This window comes from Centropristis striata, chromosome 1, assembly GCF_030273125.1.
Source record: "Centropristis striata isolate RG_2023a ecotype Rhode Island chromosome 1, C.striata_1.0, whole genome shotgun sequence".
In the NCBI taxonomy this organism is placed as follows: domain Eukaryota; kingdom Metazoa; phylum Chordata; class Actinopteri; order Perciformes; family Serranidae; genus Centropristis; species Centropristis striata.
The window spans coordinates 28488953-28504082 of NC_081517.1; the positions used below are offsets into that span (position 1 = coordinate 28488953).

The 15130-nt window shown below is 38.0% G+C and overlaps 2 protein-coding genes and 1 non-coding gene across 3 annotated transcripts; 1 reads left to right on the plus strand and 2 right to left on the minus strand.

The window, feature by feature from the left end:
• Nucleotides 1–751: 751 nt before the first annotated feature.
• Nucleotides 752–825, minus strand: trnai-aau (transfer RNA isoleucine (anticodon AAU)). The gene has a single exon. It is a non-coding gene; the product is annotated as a tRNA-Ile (tRNA).
• A 214-nt stretch (nucleotides 826–1039) lies between these two features.
• Nucleotides 1040–4246, minus strand: scpp1 (secretory calcium-binding phosphoprotein 1). The gene is made up of 8 exons (XM_059331573.1): nucleotides 4193–4246; nucleotides 3168–3215; nucleotides 2795–2848; nucleotides 2647–2673; nucleotides 2487–2534; nucleotides 1970–2011; nucleotides 1791–1853; nucleotides 1040–1700 (listed from the first exon to the last, which is right to left on the minus strand). Exons 1-8 carry the CDS (start codon nucleotides 4244–4246, stop codon nucleotides 1203–1205), a joined length of 834 nt encoding a protein of 277 aa, XP_059187556.1. The 3' UTR covers nucleotides 1040–1202.
• A 3754-nt stretch (nucleotides 4247–8000) lies between these two features.
• On the plus strand, nucleotides 8001–15130 carry sparcl1 (SPARC-like 1). The gene is made up of 11 exons (XM_059329893.1): nucleotides 8001–8061; nucleotides 9061–9116; nucleotides 9220–9285; nucleotides 9374–10435; nucleotides 11536–11644; nucleotides 12005–12126; nucleotides 12218–12338; nucleotides 12444–12580; nucleotides 12820–12968; nucleotides 13299–13447; nucleotides 14326–15130. Exons 2-11 carry the CDS (start codon nucleotides 9063–9065, stop codon nucleotides 14352–14354), a joined length of 1998 nt encoding a protein of 665 aa, XP_059185876.1. The 5' UTR covers nucleotides 8001–8061; nucleotides 9061–9062; the 3' UTR covers nucleotides 14355–15130.

The window sequence follows — 15130 nt, forward strand, 5'->3', positions numbered from 1 at the left end:
TTTTTTTTTTTACAGATGAAGCTTTAAAACTACCTGTTTATGCAAGAAGAAGAAGATGATTAAGTAAACCTTTACTAAGTAGCATGCAGCCTGGTTGATTAATAAGAATTTATCACACGACAGTGTTTGCTGATTCGCTCTGTGACGGTCCCCGTCTAGTGCTGAGGTGCTGATGATGTGGTTGACAGTTGTTTCTCCCATGTGTCCCTGAAGGTACCATCAACAGATTGCAGATTGGGAGCACCTGGTTCAGGCGCTCCTTAAAGCATAAAAACCCAGAGTCAAGGCGGCTCTTTCTCTCTGGGCTGCATCCTGCCAGCAGCATTTTGTCTTTGTTTGGTTTCTGCTTTGTTTCCACTTTACAACATTTACACTTCATATTGCTCACACATCCACATTTACATTACTGATGTTACTGACTTACACACTTCATATTTGTACTTATTACCTCGGTTGTTTAAGTTAATTTAATAAATTAATTTAATTTCTAGACATCCTTTGTGTCCTGTTCCGTATTTGTCATGGCCTAGGAGCCGGGTTATGACAAATTGGGGGCTGTTGACTTTGTCGCCATCTAGTGTAATGTATCATATAGGCAGGGGCCAGTGCTACATCAACAAATCTCAGCAACGTGAGGTCAAAAAAGAACTTCTTTGGCGAAAATGTTTTAATTATAACCAGTCCAATTTGGCATTAGTTTTAGTTCTCAACTACAGTTAGCCTCTCAACTTAATTTGCAGAAAAGATTGCGTGGCCCGTACGGGGATCGAACCCGCGACCTTGGCGTTATTAGCACCACGCTCTAACCAACTGAGCTAACCGGCCGTAGTGTCATCTTGTGCATTACGCTTTTTCTTTTTTCCTGTTCTAAATTCTTCTAAATGAACTGAACTGAGTTTATTGTATGGGTATGTTACTTTCCACTACTACCCATGTTTGAATGATAATGCAAGCATCCAATAACATGGTTATATTTTATTGTTTATTATTATCAAAACAAAGTAAATGTATTGGCTACATTATCATCACAATAATAATCACACACAAAAATCAGTCAGCTGCAGGAAACATTAAAATGCCTAAATCAACATTCAGAAGCGATGGGCACAAGAGCATATATATTATCCTGAAATCTTCAGGCAGGTCACTTAATGGTGGTGTAGTTCATAGTGGGAAAACACAGAGCTGCACAGTGCATGTCATCATCTCCTTAGACTTAACTCCCTTTCATCCTCATCTGGCACCATCAGATTGTCCACTGAGTAATGAGCATCGTCTCCTATATCCTGGAAGAAATACTCGTCGCTTTCACAGCTCTGAGTTCCGTTCACACAGTCTGGGCTTTTGATGCGTTGCAGCTCGGAGCTGTCACTGGCATTACTCTCCTCCGAGCTCTTGCTGGCATCACTGCTGTCACTGGTCTCGTTAGTCTCGTTGCTCTCGCTGCTGCTGCTCTCGCTGCTGCTGGTAGGAGTAACTTCAGTGGTTTCTGCGCTGTCGCTGGTGCTGTCACTGCTGTCGGTGGGACTCTCGACCAGCTGCAGGTTTGTGTTGGTCCCCTGTCTGAACGTGGTGCTGGTGGAGGTATGATCGGGCTGCTTCTCAGTCAGGTGCTCTGATTGACCCTTGACCTCTGTGCTGCTGCTGTTGTCCTCTGCGCTCAGGACTCCGGTGACACTTGCAAACACTCGAACCCAACTCTGATGAAGAGAATAATCAAAGCATAGTGTTACTCGACTTTAATCTCAACTAAAGGAAGACATAGTTTAGAACTAAAATGTTTACCCCACCTTTCTAATGTTCTCCTCGCTGCCCATGCTGTTATCTCTGGTTTCAGTCATTTCAGAGTCATTCTGTGGAAATACAGTGAATAATATGAGCTAAAACAGACCAGAAATATGCTGTGCAGCACATTAACAATTAGTAAACATAGTGGGTTTAACAAAATACTTGATTTTATTCGTCTTACCCCATCATCCTCATCTGATAGGCTGTTACTCTCCTCTGAAGTCTGTTTGTGGAAAAGAAACATACAGTTTAAGAAAATTATGCAACCTTTTAATTCCACAATGGAGAGTAGAGTACAGTTTATTTTGCTCTTGAAAATGCTTACTTGCACAAAGGACTCATTTGTTTGGATTGTTTTTACAAGATTAAAATATTATACATTACTAGTTATCAATCAATAGAAAGTTTATTCTATCAGAATCAGAATTATCTTTATCGCCATTATACTCAGAAACAATAAAAATTGTATTAATGTGTATTTTTTCTTGATGTAGTTTAAAAAACAACAAATGAATAAAAGCAGTACCAGAAAAAGAGAAAACAGCAGCAGAAGCAGTGGAAAAAAATAACAGAGCTTGATGCGTAATGTTTCTAAAAAGTGACACTAGTACAAGTACAAAATTAACTAAAATAAAATAAATCAAATGTTTTGTTTAGTAATAACAGTAAAGTGAAAAAAGAGTGATTAAACAACCCACCGTGTCTTCTGATGTGGACTCTAATGATTCAGACTCTGAGCTCTGACTCTAAAAAAAAAACATTATACAAGGTTAATTCAGACAAATTTACATATCATTAGATTAATTAAATAAAATGATTCAATCTCATGCATAATGTTGACAAGTGAAAATAACTTACTTCGCTTGAGGAATTTTCTTCAGAGCTCTGCAACAGAAAAAGGAATTCATACAGTTAATGTGAAAATCAGCAAACAAAAGTGTTACAAAAAGCTGCCTGCATGAGGAAATAATAAGTTCCTCTCCACTGGAATTAATGTATGTGTTACCTGAAGTACTGAGGTGTCGTTTTCCAATGATTGTGAAACAGACAAACTTTCAGTCTGTGGAAAGAAATACACAAGGACCACAAACCACAATATGTTTAATTATAGCGTATCACTCCAACACCAACAATAATCACATTCCAGCTGTTGCTGCTTGTGGGACCAGACGTAGAGTATAGTAAACAATAGCGTCTGAAATGAGAATTGTCTTGAGGTCTGGGGAATCTTCGAGTAACCGCACCTATTGTTAGTTTTCTGCTGACTGTTGTAAAAGAGCACAACCTGACAGCAGTGAAGTGATTTATGTGTAAACAGCTTTGTGTTTGTGTGCTGTAACACCAAAAGGTACCATAGCTTTAAGAGAAATAGCACTCACCGAGTTTGAGTCAAGCTCATTGGATTCCAAAACAGCATTGAATGGAATCTGTTGGAAAGAAATGACAGGTCACAGGTCAGGTGGAGATTTCTTGTTGTGCACAAGATCATTGTGGATCCATATGAAGTGACTCAGACCCTCAAACATGTCTGCTTTGCTGCCTTACTGCTCAGGTTTACCCTTATGCTATTATGGTTTCAACCAGAAGAGTAACTGACCGCATTAATTAAACAGTGGTAGAATAAATATTCAAATCCCTAAGTAAAAGTACTAATATCATGCACACTGTGAAATAGTGAAATAGTGTGAAATAAAATAGTATGAAAATGAATAGTTTGAAAATAGTGTGAAAAAGTGAAATAAAAAAGCAGTGTAAAAAGTAAGCAGAGTAAAAGTCCATATTATCAGCAAAATGCACTTAAAGTCAAATGTTTTATTGTGCAATAAAACATTCCCTGCCAGTATTTGTATTATTATATATGGTGTTTGTAAGTTCCATTTTACTACTGTGTATGTTTAAGGTTGTGCAAATGTTTAACTCCTTTATATACTGTTGGGTAGTTTAATCTACAGCAATACTTCATATTCTATAAGATCATCATACGTTTGCAGTATTGCAGCCATGTATCTCTGAAAACTTTTTATGGTGTCAGAAAATCATCCTTTTTCTCAACACATTAAGGAAGACTTCATCCTTCAGTTTATCACAAACATTCAAAATGAGATACAGCGGACTAAAAATATAAAGCTGCAGTATAGTATAAAGTGTAAAAATGTAAATTGGAAATACTGACAAGTAGTTCAAATTAATAATTGAGTACAGTACTTGAGTAAATGTACTTAGATACATTCCAGCACTGTAATTAAATGCATGAAACCTGATGTTCAGGTTCATTTGACAAGATATATAATCAGAAAATTATGTAAATGCATCTGTGTTAAGTAGATTTTTTTGAAAATGTGCTAAATGTGTGCAAAGTTGCATAAAGTTTACACTGAAAAGCCAGTCTTTTTTTCATACTTACTGGGTTGGCAAAAACTGCCCCTATCAGGAAAAACATTACTATGGCACTCTTCATTCTGTAACAGACATAAAGTATATGATTAATATTGTTACTAATTTGCTTCAATTTAAAATAAACTTATTGTTTACGCTCCACAATGGAAATTTGAGGTAAAAACTGGTTTGCAGACATAAAAACAAACACGGTAGTATGAAAAGCATCTCTTTTAAAATAATTGTTCATTAAACTTAAACTTAAACTGTTAAACATGCAATTAAAAAGTAAACAGAAACTTGTTGAACTAACAATATCAATTAAACAGCAATGAATGTTTGGAATAATATCCAACAGTTCCCATGTAGTAAGACTTCATGCAAGAAAAATAGAAGTTATAAAGTCAACATATAATTAATTACCTTTCTGTCTGTTAGATTCAGAGCTGGTGAGAGAAATGTTGTCAGTGATCCTTGTTCAGTGTCTGTAGCAGCAAACAGGAGAAGCCAGTGCCTGTTCTGAGCCACGTATGGAAAGCTGGCTGCTGAGGCTGTAAAAGCACGATGTGTGGATATGCTGTAGGAAACTCCAACCACTACTCTATATAAGTATCCTTAAGTGAAATGATTGCATCACTTCCTTCCGGATGTCTCTACTGTCGACACGCGAAGGTGTATTTGTTCCGGAGAGCAAGCTCAAAACAAACACACACACACACACACACACACTATCACGGTAATGGCTGCACATACACACCACAAACACACACACACACACACACACACACAGTTGTTTCATTCAGTCCCTCCATGGCCTCCACCCCCTCTCACGTCTTCAGTGAAATATAGTTTAACATAGTAAACCATAGGGTTTGTGGCCTGTTGGGAAAACAGACTCACCCACTCAGAGAGGAAAGGAGGGCCAGATGGGGTCATGCCTGTTTCCGGTGAAGTGTTTTTTGCTTTACTATCTAGTCTACTAAAAGTAGGTTTTATTATTCTTAAACATATATTATATTGTCTAATAATTAATGGAAGTGAAAGGTAGACAGTCACTGATAAAGTTGGAATAAAGTATTTTTGACCTCTTTTAAGTAAAATGACTGTGACAACGTGATTTACTCTTGGATGATAAAGTGTATATCTTCGAAAACCTTAAATAATAAATATCTTCCAAACACATCACAATGAAAATGAAACCACAATTAACAGATTATTGCAACTTCATGGGCGACCGTGTAGATTCAAAATACTTCAAAATAAGAAAAGTGGAGAAACTGACTTTCTAAGAAAGCGGCTTGTGATAACTTCACACAGACATTAAGGTAATATACAATCAGTGGTGTAAGAACAAGTTTGATCTTTTACTTAAGTAAATGCAATGTAAAAATACACTGTTACAAGTATATTGTGTGCATTTCATATCCACTCAAGTGAGTATTAGCTCACCCATTAGACTTGGGTATTAGCATCAAAATGTGCCTAAACTACTAAAAATACTTATGTAGAATGGCCCCATTAAAATAAACAACATCATTGGAATATAATTATTGATGCATTAATGTGTTTATCACTTTAGTGTTGATGGGGTTCATTTTAGTTACTTTGTACACTGGTGGGTAGTTAAATCTATAATAATTGCAGATAATGATTTATTATTTTTTGTATTCATAAACTAGTGGAGTGGAACTATATGGCATCATAATAAGGAAATGCTAAAGTTAAGTAAAAGTACCTCAAATTTGTACTTAAGTACAGTACTTGAGTAAATGTACTCAGTTACATTCCACTACTATACACTTATAATACACTTTATAAAAGACAAAAACACATTTTGTAATATTTTTGTCCTCATGATGTTTGTGGAAACAGGACTTGTTCTTGGAAATAGGGCATGTACAGTAGAAAGCCTAAATACAGAATTCCATATTTCCTCCCTGAGGCTCATAATTGTTTCCTGGATGTCCATATATGGTTCAGCCTAAAATAAGGTTACAGAATTCCTTGTTTAACCTCACTTTGGATTTCAGCCCTGCAAAAGAAACATGTAATTAGACTGGATGTTCAGCAGTCTGGAGCTGTTCGCCAGAAACCACAGCTACCAGTTGTTGTAAGGTCCCACTTTAGAAAAGGGGAGGAGAGAGGAGAGGACGATTGATGCTTGTTGTGGCGCACAGACTGGTAGTCAACAGTGTCTGCCCTGGGGTTTCTCAAGATTCGTATGATGTATCGACCCTTTCAGACAGATGCATCAGTTTTCTTAACGTGACTGTAGATTTACAGCAGGAACGATGAGTAATAAAGCAGAAATTTGATCCTCAAAGCTCAGAGGGATGCAAGTTTTTGTTGCTCCCTGTAGTTGATTGTACTACTTACATTTTTGCTACTTATTTGCTTTTTACTCCATTGTTTATTTAGTTGACAGGTCATGCTACTATTTGTCTTGCAGATTTACACAATTTATACAAAATCTACAAATTAACAAATACATTCTGAAGTATTATTATAGATTAAGCTACCCAGCAATATAAAGTAGTTCAATTAAGCTTCAACTACTCAACTTACAAAATGATGTTAACATATTAATGTATCAATTATTCTAATTCCAACATACATATATTCAAAAATTGCTTATTTTCTTAATGATTATGGATACTTTGATGCAGTACTACAATTGCTATCAAAGTAATTATAAGTAGGATGACAGATGTATCCTGATATTACTCAAATCTATAGTTTTATTTATACATGAATAGTTGTTAAGATTCACCGATGTTGACATTCAATCTTACCTCAAGATCATTTTCTGGAACTCTTAATCAGTTGAGATGAGCTTCATCACTAAGGTTTGTCAAACAGTCACAGAACTGTAAATGCTCGGAATAAAATTTTTTTAAATCTACAGTTTCATTACAACATTTCCAGTTGATGTGAAACTGCTTTGTCTAATGAGTAGTAGTGTATTATAATGATAAAATGTTAAAAAATGTGAAATAAATTACAACTGCCCTCATGAGCAGTGTATGGAAGTATTAGAATTTATAGTAAAAACTATTTGTCATGTTGTTAATCGCTATTTCACTCATCATATCAGCAGTCATGAACACAGACCTGTAGCAGAGTGACATCTAGTGGTCAATATTATGTATCATTTCTGTCCTAAAACTATGTTTCCAGTGGCAAGTTCCACTCATTGGCTAGATATTGGTTATTATTCTTTCATAACAATCGACGCATAACAAACTTCAAATATTCACCAAACAAAGGGAAAAAAAGAAGAAAAAACACTAACTCAACATCTTACCTGATCATACAATACAATTCATAAACCGCCAGCACTGAGTGGAGTAGGTAAACAGCAAATTAAGAAAAATGTTCCATTGCTTTTACTTATATTTCAAGGCCAAATGTCAGATTAAAAAAAAATAATAACAATAATTCTTGCACCAACTCTCTGTCCATTTAGGTTTCCCTAAAACAGAAACAGGAAAAATGTATTCAATAAATCCAATTAATTCAAAAGAACATATGTGATTCTTTCACTGTTTTTGACCTTTGGAGTGTCACATTTTTTTCTGACTTTATGTTTAGGAAATATATACATTGCAGGGGTTTTTTTAAGGCTGAAGTTCAGTGCAATGTCTCTTTCTCTCCCTCTCCCTGTGGCCCAAAGACCCTCCCAAAGTAAAAAAAGAAAAAAGAAAAAAAAGAAAGGGTTGGTACCATAGACCCAGAAAAAAAACTGTGTGTGTGTGTGTGTGTGTGTGTGTGTGTGTGCGTGTGCGCGGCATGCCAGTTTGTGGGGACAGTGTGAGCGCTGTCTCGAATACAAAAGGACATCTTCACAGGTTCAACACAGGCGAGGATTCTCATTTCTCTTGCTACTGCCAGCCTCAGGTAAAATCCTAATTAATCACATATTTTCATTGCTTTAAAGGGTAATTTCTTTATTTTCAAATACAATATTTTGTGACATTTTTTTTATTGCAGCTGAACTTGTTTTTGCATTTGAACGTTTGTTGAATGCAATGACTACTGACTTGCTAATGTTGTAGACTCTTTTGTGATGGCCAAAACTTTACTTTGATAGTGGCATTGATGTATTTATTGTTTTTGTACATATGAATAGTGACTATTAATATACCGTACTATCTACTGTGATGTATAAATATGCTGCACATAGTATATATATAGACATGTAGTCAATATACTCTGTTTATTAATACATGTTTTATATTTGTAAAATCCTGAAAAAGATCAAATCATTTAAATTTTATAGTGTGATAGACACATTTACAACTATAACGTAATATGGGTGTTATATTAAATATGAAAAATTAATACATATCTTTTGTGACATTGCCTTGATATTGTAGAGATCAAATAAAACTGTGTGATTCATGGCTTTGGGTGAATTTTCATACCCCTCCTGTCGGCACCTATTTGGGGTTTAGTGGGTTGAACCAGAGGGCTATTGTTCCCCTGGACAGGCCCAGTAGTGTCTGTTTTGTTTCCGTCCAGAGAGACAAAAAGTTTGTGGACTTAGTCAACTTTTTCCAGTCTGGTAGCTTCTGATGTTTACTTTAGCTCTGAATGTGACTTTTGAGAGGGAGAGAGGCGCATCTCAGAGGCCTGTAACCTTGACAACAGTGGAGGCCAATCACGCAGCTCTGCTTGTCATGAAAGTGTTGGCAGCACACAGATGCACTCATTTGTTTTAACTTTGAAGGATTTGCCAAGTTCATGTCTTTGTTGTGACCAGTTAGAAGTCAGACTCTAATGCACTGATTTCTTATTATGTGTTTTCTTAAATCACTTTATCCATTGCTCAGTTCTGCAGTGTTTCATTAGCACATGTAATTAAATGTTGTTTTTGATCGATGTTTAATATTTCAGGTATGAGGGCCTGCTTAGTGTTCCTTTGCTTACTGGCAGCAACATTTGCCCTGTCTGTGAGTAATAATTTTCTTAATTGGACAATAAAATTTGCTCTGAGTGAACTTGTTGTTGCAGTTTTATCATTAATTCATTACTAAACCTCCCCATTACATCTAGGTAAAAAGTAAACCTCATGGAAAACATCATGGATTGCACAAGACTTCACACACAGCCAAAGAAAAGGTAGACCAGAACTCTTTTTTTGAATGTATTTGAAACACAAGATGACTTCTTGTTGTAAAATTGATGATTTTCTTTTCTCCCGAAAAAGGACATCATCACAGAGGAGGCCAACGAGCCACAGATCTTACCCACTTTAGTCACGTTTGAGGCCAGCAGCCAGGAGCAGGAAGATGAGGAACTAAGCTCCCAAGACAATGCTAACGCTAACAAAGAGGAGGGAGAGTTTGAGGTGACCGAAAGGAGCGACAAAACGGCTGCAGTCCTGCTGAGTGAGGAGGAACTGGTCGACCTCCTGAAGAAAGAAGCAGAAGAGGAGCAGGAAGCGGAAGAAAGACTGCTAGAGGAAGAAGAGGCTGAGGAGACCCTTGAGGAGGAGGAGGAGGAGGAGGAGGAGGAGAAGAAGTTGGATGCCAAACTAGACGTGGAGGAAGATGCTAAAGAGGTGACAGATGAGGAAGAAGAGGTAAAGACAGAGAGTGTGGGAGATGTTGAAATGCTGGAGAAAGAAGAAGTGGAGGTGGAGAATGTGTCACTCAAGGCTGTTGATAAAACAGCAGATGGAGAGGAGCATGGGGCATTGCTAGAAGAAACAGATGGCAGCACAGAGTCTGAGATCCCAGCTGATCTGGACTACGCTGCTGATAGTGGCATCCTACAACCTCTGCAGCTTGTATCTGCCAAAATAAAACCCCACACTGATGAAACCCAGCCTCCTTCAAAAACCGATATTAAAGAGAAGGAGAGTGTTGAGAAAGAGCTGCCCACCATTGCAGATGACTACGAACAAGACGTACAAAACACTGAGGCAGTGGACAGTGAGGAAGTGTCCGATCAGGACAAAGATAAAGATGCGGATAGGAAGGAACCCGAAGCAAATGTGGACCCTCAGGAACCAAAGAGTAATACAGAGTTTGAAGCAGGAGCCCGACCGGCCGGAAAGGAGGAAGAGAAAAGTAAGAATGAGAGCGGAAGTCACACCAAAGGAAAGACAAGGAAGCAGAAGAAGAACAAGAGGGCGAGGAAGCACTCCCCACAGAGTGAGGAAACTCAGTCTGCACAGGAGCAGAGCCAGCAGGATCCTCAGGCGTCTGAGGGAGGCAACATTGACAATACAGTCCAAAAGGCAAAGAGGAGAAGGGCTGGAAAATGGGTAATGGGTTTACTTTTTTGGAAGTAGCCATGGATCACATAACTATTTGTAATTGTTATTGCTCCCCTCACCTCTGTAGAGCTTTTAAAAGTCTTTCAGCTTGTATTTTTGGGTTTTATGGCTCTCAACAGATTCACTCTCACAGTTCTGATCGTGATGTTTAGCACATAGACTGTACTAAAAGAAGTGACACAACAACCATAATGTCACCCATCGGTTTGTAGTCTATGGTTTTGAAACTATAAAGTTTTCCATTTGTTTTAACCATAAAATGACTGACATTTGGAAAAAAAGGTTTAATTGGGGACAATGATGCTAAGTTGTCAGCTAAAACTAACTCGCTAACTTTGTTAGTAAGCTGCATCCGTAACACTGAACTAGATGTTTTCAGGTCTATTTTACTCTAAAACAACAAAATTTCAAAATAACATAATCATGCTGTGTAGAAGAATACTTGAAACTAGCAATACAGACCATAAACTTTTTAGGAAAATGTTTAATGAGGTGAAAAATCAAATTAGAAATAGGGTCATAGATGTTGGACTTCTTTTTGCAGTGGAGTCGCCCCCTGCTGGCCATTAGAAATTATAGCCAGCTTCAGGAGCTGGTAAAGAGCAAAACAGAGCTAAAAAGGAAAGTGAATATTGGACTAGAATTATAGGGTGGCCAGAAACATGACTCCAAAGTTTTTCAGTGGGATGTTTAAATAATAACTGATATCTGGATATCCTCTTCTGTGCACCGGTCATTGTTTCCAGTCCGATTGGCAACTTGAGAAGAGACACAAGAGTTGGAGTGGGAGACAACTGGATTGTTAGTGTTGTTAAAAAGCTAATAAAATGCTAATTTGTTATCAGATGATAGCCACAAGTATCTGCATGCAACCAGAAGCCTGCTCAAACGTGATTGGTCAATACTACTTGGACTACAAACGGAAACCAGTACCAAAATCTTGTCCCTACAGATTCTGTATATACAGAAATCTATTTGTAGAAATTGTCATTCAGGAAATGTGACATTTCTTTTGCTGTGGTGCTGCAATCTCATAAATAAAATAGTCTAATATCTCTTTAACTCATATTTTCATGTTTCCCTACCAGGGTCCTTTAGTGGGAATGAATCCAGTGCAGATAAGAGCCACAGTGGATCTCTACCCAAGTTCCAGGCCCTCTCTTGGTGGAGGCGTACATCACCCAGAAGCCCCTGCTGGTTGGTTTATTCAGCATTCACCATACTGACTAATGCACTATCCCAACAGCCTCACATGGGAATCTGCTGACTTGATCATTTGGCTGAAAACTTCCGCATGAATAGTGTCACTCTGCTTCACGGTCACTACCAAAACACAGCTCTGTTGGCTTAAGGAGTGAATAATAGAGATCAAGTTTAATCGCTGTACAAACTCAAACAGCAGAGGAATGTAGGGGATGGAGTGTAGTGGTTATAGCTCATTCGTTTCCAGTCATCACACTGGCTAATAAAACCAAACCAGTCATGAAACCACTGATTTAAAAAAATTCGGATTAAGTATAGGTCAAAGGTAATCTCAGTGCTTGTGTTTTCTTACAGATCCATGTGACAATTTTCCTTGCAAACGTGGAAAGACGTGTAAACTTGATGCAGACAATAAGCCAGTCTGTGTGTGTCAAGAACCGACAGAATGTCCTCCCAGCGTTAATGAGTTTGATCACGTAAGAATGGATGATCTACCGAAAGATAAACTGGAATGGTGCGCCACAGCTGCTGCATTACATTTGAATGTTGCTTGTTTGATTTCTGTAGGTCTGTGGGACAAACAACAAAACATATGAAACATCATGTGAACTTTTTGCTACAAAATGCAACCTGGAGGGCACTAAGAGAGGACACAGACTCCATCTGGACTACACTGGGCCATGCAAATGTGAGAGTGAACCACTGCACGGTTAAATTAGCAAAATTTTGGTTGAAGTATGGTGCAGAAAACATTCCTTTGACCCGGATTTTTCTCTCTGTTTGTCTCTCTTAGTAATTCCTCAATGTGTGGACACTGAGCTAGTCCAGTTCCCTCTACGAATGAGGGATTGGCTGAAAAATGTGCTGCTGCAGCTCTATGAACATGACTCCATGTCTCCTGGCTTCCTCACGCCTAAACAGCGTTTCAGAGTGAGATGTGCTACTATATTGATTATGTAGGATTCTCAATCTTCATAAAAAAATCTTGTCTTGTCTACCAGTTTAAGTATTATTGTTTCTCTGCAGTTGTTATTTGTACCTAAACAAACAGTCAATGAGTGACTCAGTCAGAAAGTACTTAAGGAACCCTTATAAGAAGCATATGTTGTAAACAGACTATGATTTCGGTAAACAAAGTCAATTAAATTGTGGTGTTCTGTTTTCTGTAGGTGAAGAAAATCTTTGAGAGTGAGAGGCGTCTTCATGCTGGTGAACACTCCGTCGAGCTGCTCGCACAGGACTTTGAGAAGAACTACAACATGTACATCTACCCAGTGCACTGGCAGTTTGCACAACTGGACCAACACCCTTCTGACAGGTACATCTTATTCTTCTGTGCTTATAGAAAACTTTGAGTTTTTTCAGCCTTTGGAGTTCATCCAAATTGATCATAATATGCTTACTATAACGTTTTACCAGTATGTGTTTGGGAGCCAATACTACAGTTAAATCACAGATACCAACTGCCGAAAGAGTATCTAACAGCACGATTGGCAAATATCAAATATTTAACAAAACTCCAGCAAGTACTAGCAGGGTACATTGTTAAACCCATTATTGAGTATGTATAATTATGCAAACAAACTGTGCCACATATGAATTAGAGGCTCACATTGTTCAAAACTGGATGTTCATCCGTTCTGTGCAGAGTCTTGTCCCACTCAGAGCTGGCTCCTCTCCGAGTTCCTCTGGTGCCGATGGAGCACTGCACCTCCCGCTTCTTTCAAGAGTGCGATGCTGACAAGGACAAGCAGGTGTCCTTTAAAGAGTGGACTTCCTGCTTTGGTATCAAGAATGGTAAGAGCAACACTATGGTATAGTTTTCAAATGAGTGATAATGGCTTTAAAGGGGGTGTACGTGGCATCCAGAACATTGATATAGCAGTAATTATTATTTACTATGTAAAGATATAGGATTGGAGTTATGGTGTGCAGAGAATAAAGTCACACTCCCTCTGAGTTTCTCTGTTCTTTGTTGACAGCAACCAATAATAAATTGTTGTGGTAGGAGGTCCGGCTGTGCTTGAGTCCCCATGTATGCCTTCCTGACCCTGGGTGTTACAGCCACCCACCAGTTCCACCTCAGCTTACACTGTTAGCTCTGTCAACACTGTTGCCGTTTTTAGGACTGTTCATGGTTGCGTTAGCATCGTTTGCTGCCAACTGCACCCACCCACACATTGTGAAATGGTTGCAGTTTTGAACATGTGGTTAACATTGTTATACAAAACCAAGGTTAGATTTTTGGAAAATATGCTTGTTACGTGACTTACGTTTGTAAGTTAAAGTAAGTCTATTGATTTATGGTTGAGAAACAAAATTTGTCCTGGGTGAAAGTCCTCTGCTAATTCAACCCATCCATTCACCCTGACCTACTTTCTTTGTGGACTGTGTCGGTTTTTATACTAAATCACCTGACTGCCTTGCTCCAGTCATAATTATAAGAGCCACTAGAGGTTGCTGCTTAACAGTATTGAACCTCTCTGCAGTGATTCAGCTTATGAATAGACTGAGCCAATGGTGGAGGTAGAATGGGGCCATGCACCTCACATCTATGCTCCTGATAACAACTGATAACTGCCATTTAAATAGCTAATAACATTTGAAGAAGGTGGTAAATACTGTAGACATGTATTTATCATCCTATTTATGCCTTCTATTTGTTTTCTCCACAGATGATATGGATGTCAACCTGCTATTCTGAGCTTAATTTTGCTCCTCATCTACAACACAAGCTCACTGAAGCTGCTCCATCAGTGCAGCTTGACACTGAAGCCTCCATGAACCTCTGTAACATAAAGAAAACTCTGACACATACAGATAAAAGAAACTCATCTTACCTCCTGCTATAGAGGACAAGTGTTGGTGGTCATTGCTGTTATTTTGTGTCAGGATAAGACTGGACATTTGGGTTTTTGTTCTGTAATTTAGACTAAGCTGGAAGCTAGAATCATTTTGCTAGAATATAAGAAAGTGTTATTTTTTTTAGCTGGATCTTATCCAGAAACTGTTTTCTAATGCATTCCAAACTGGGGGAAAGTTTACATCAGCTCATAAGTAGAAAAGGTGTTGTATATAGAACCAGGCTTCAAAAGAACTGTGGTTTGTATGTTAGAGTGATTTAGCACATAATTACTCTTTAAATCAAGTATGCTTGTGTTACAGTAGGAAATGTAAAACAATAACTGTGTTTCTTATCTTAGTAGCAAATGTTGTAAATGGTTGTCTTTGCATCCTGTGTTTCATTAATTAAAGCTTTGTGGACAGCAGTGGACTTCACAATATCATGATATAGAATAGTTCAGTGCATCGTGTCGTTTATGATTACTTTCTTTTTCAGTCCTGAAATAAAGTTATTGCATCATGTAGTTGGATACCAGTAGGGAAACATCAGTTTATGCTCTAATATCACGTGTTACTTGTTGGTCAATCTCACCATGACATGAAAATATGACCTCTGCAACAATGGTTTTAAAAATG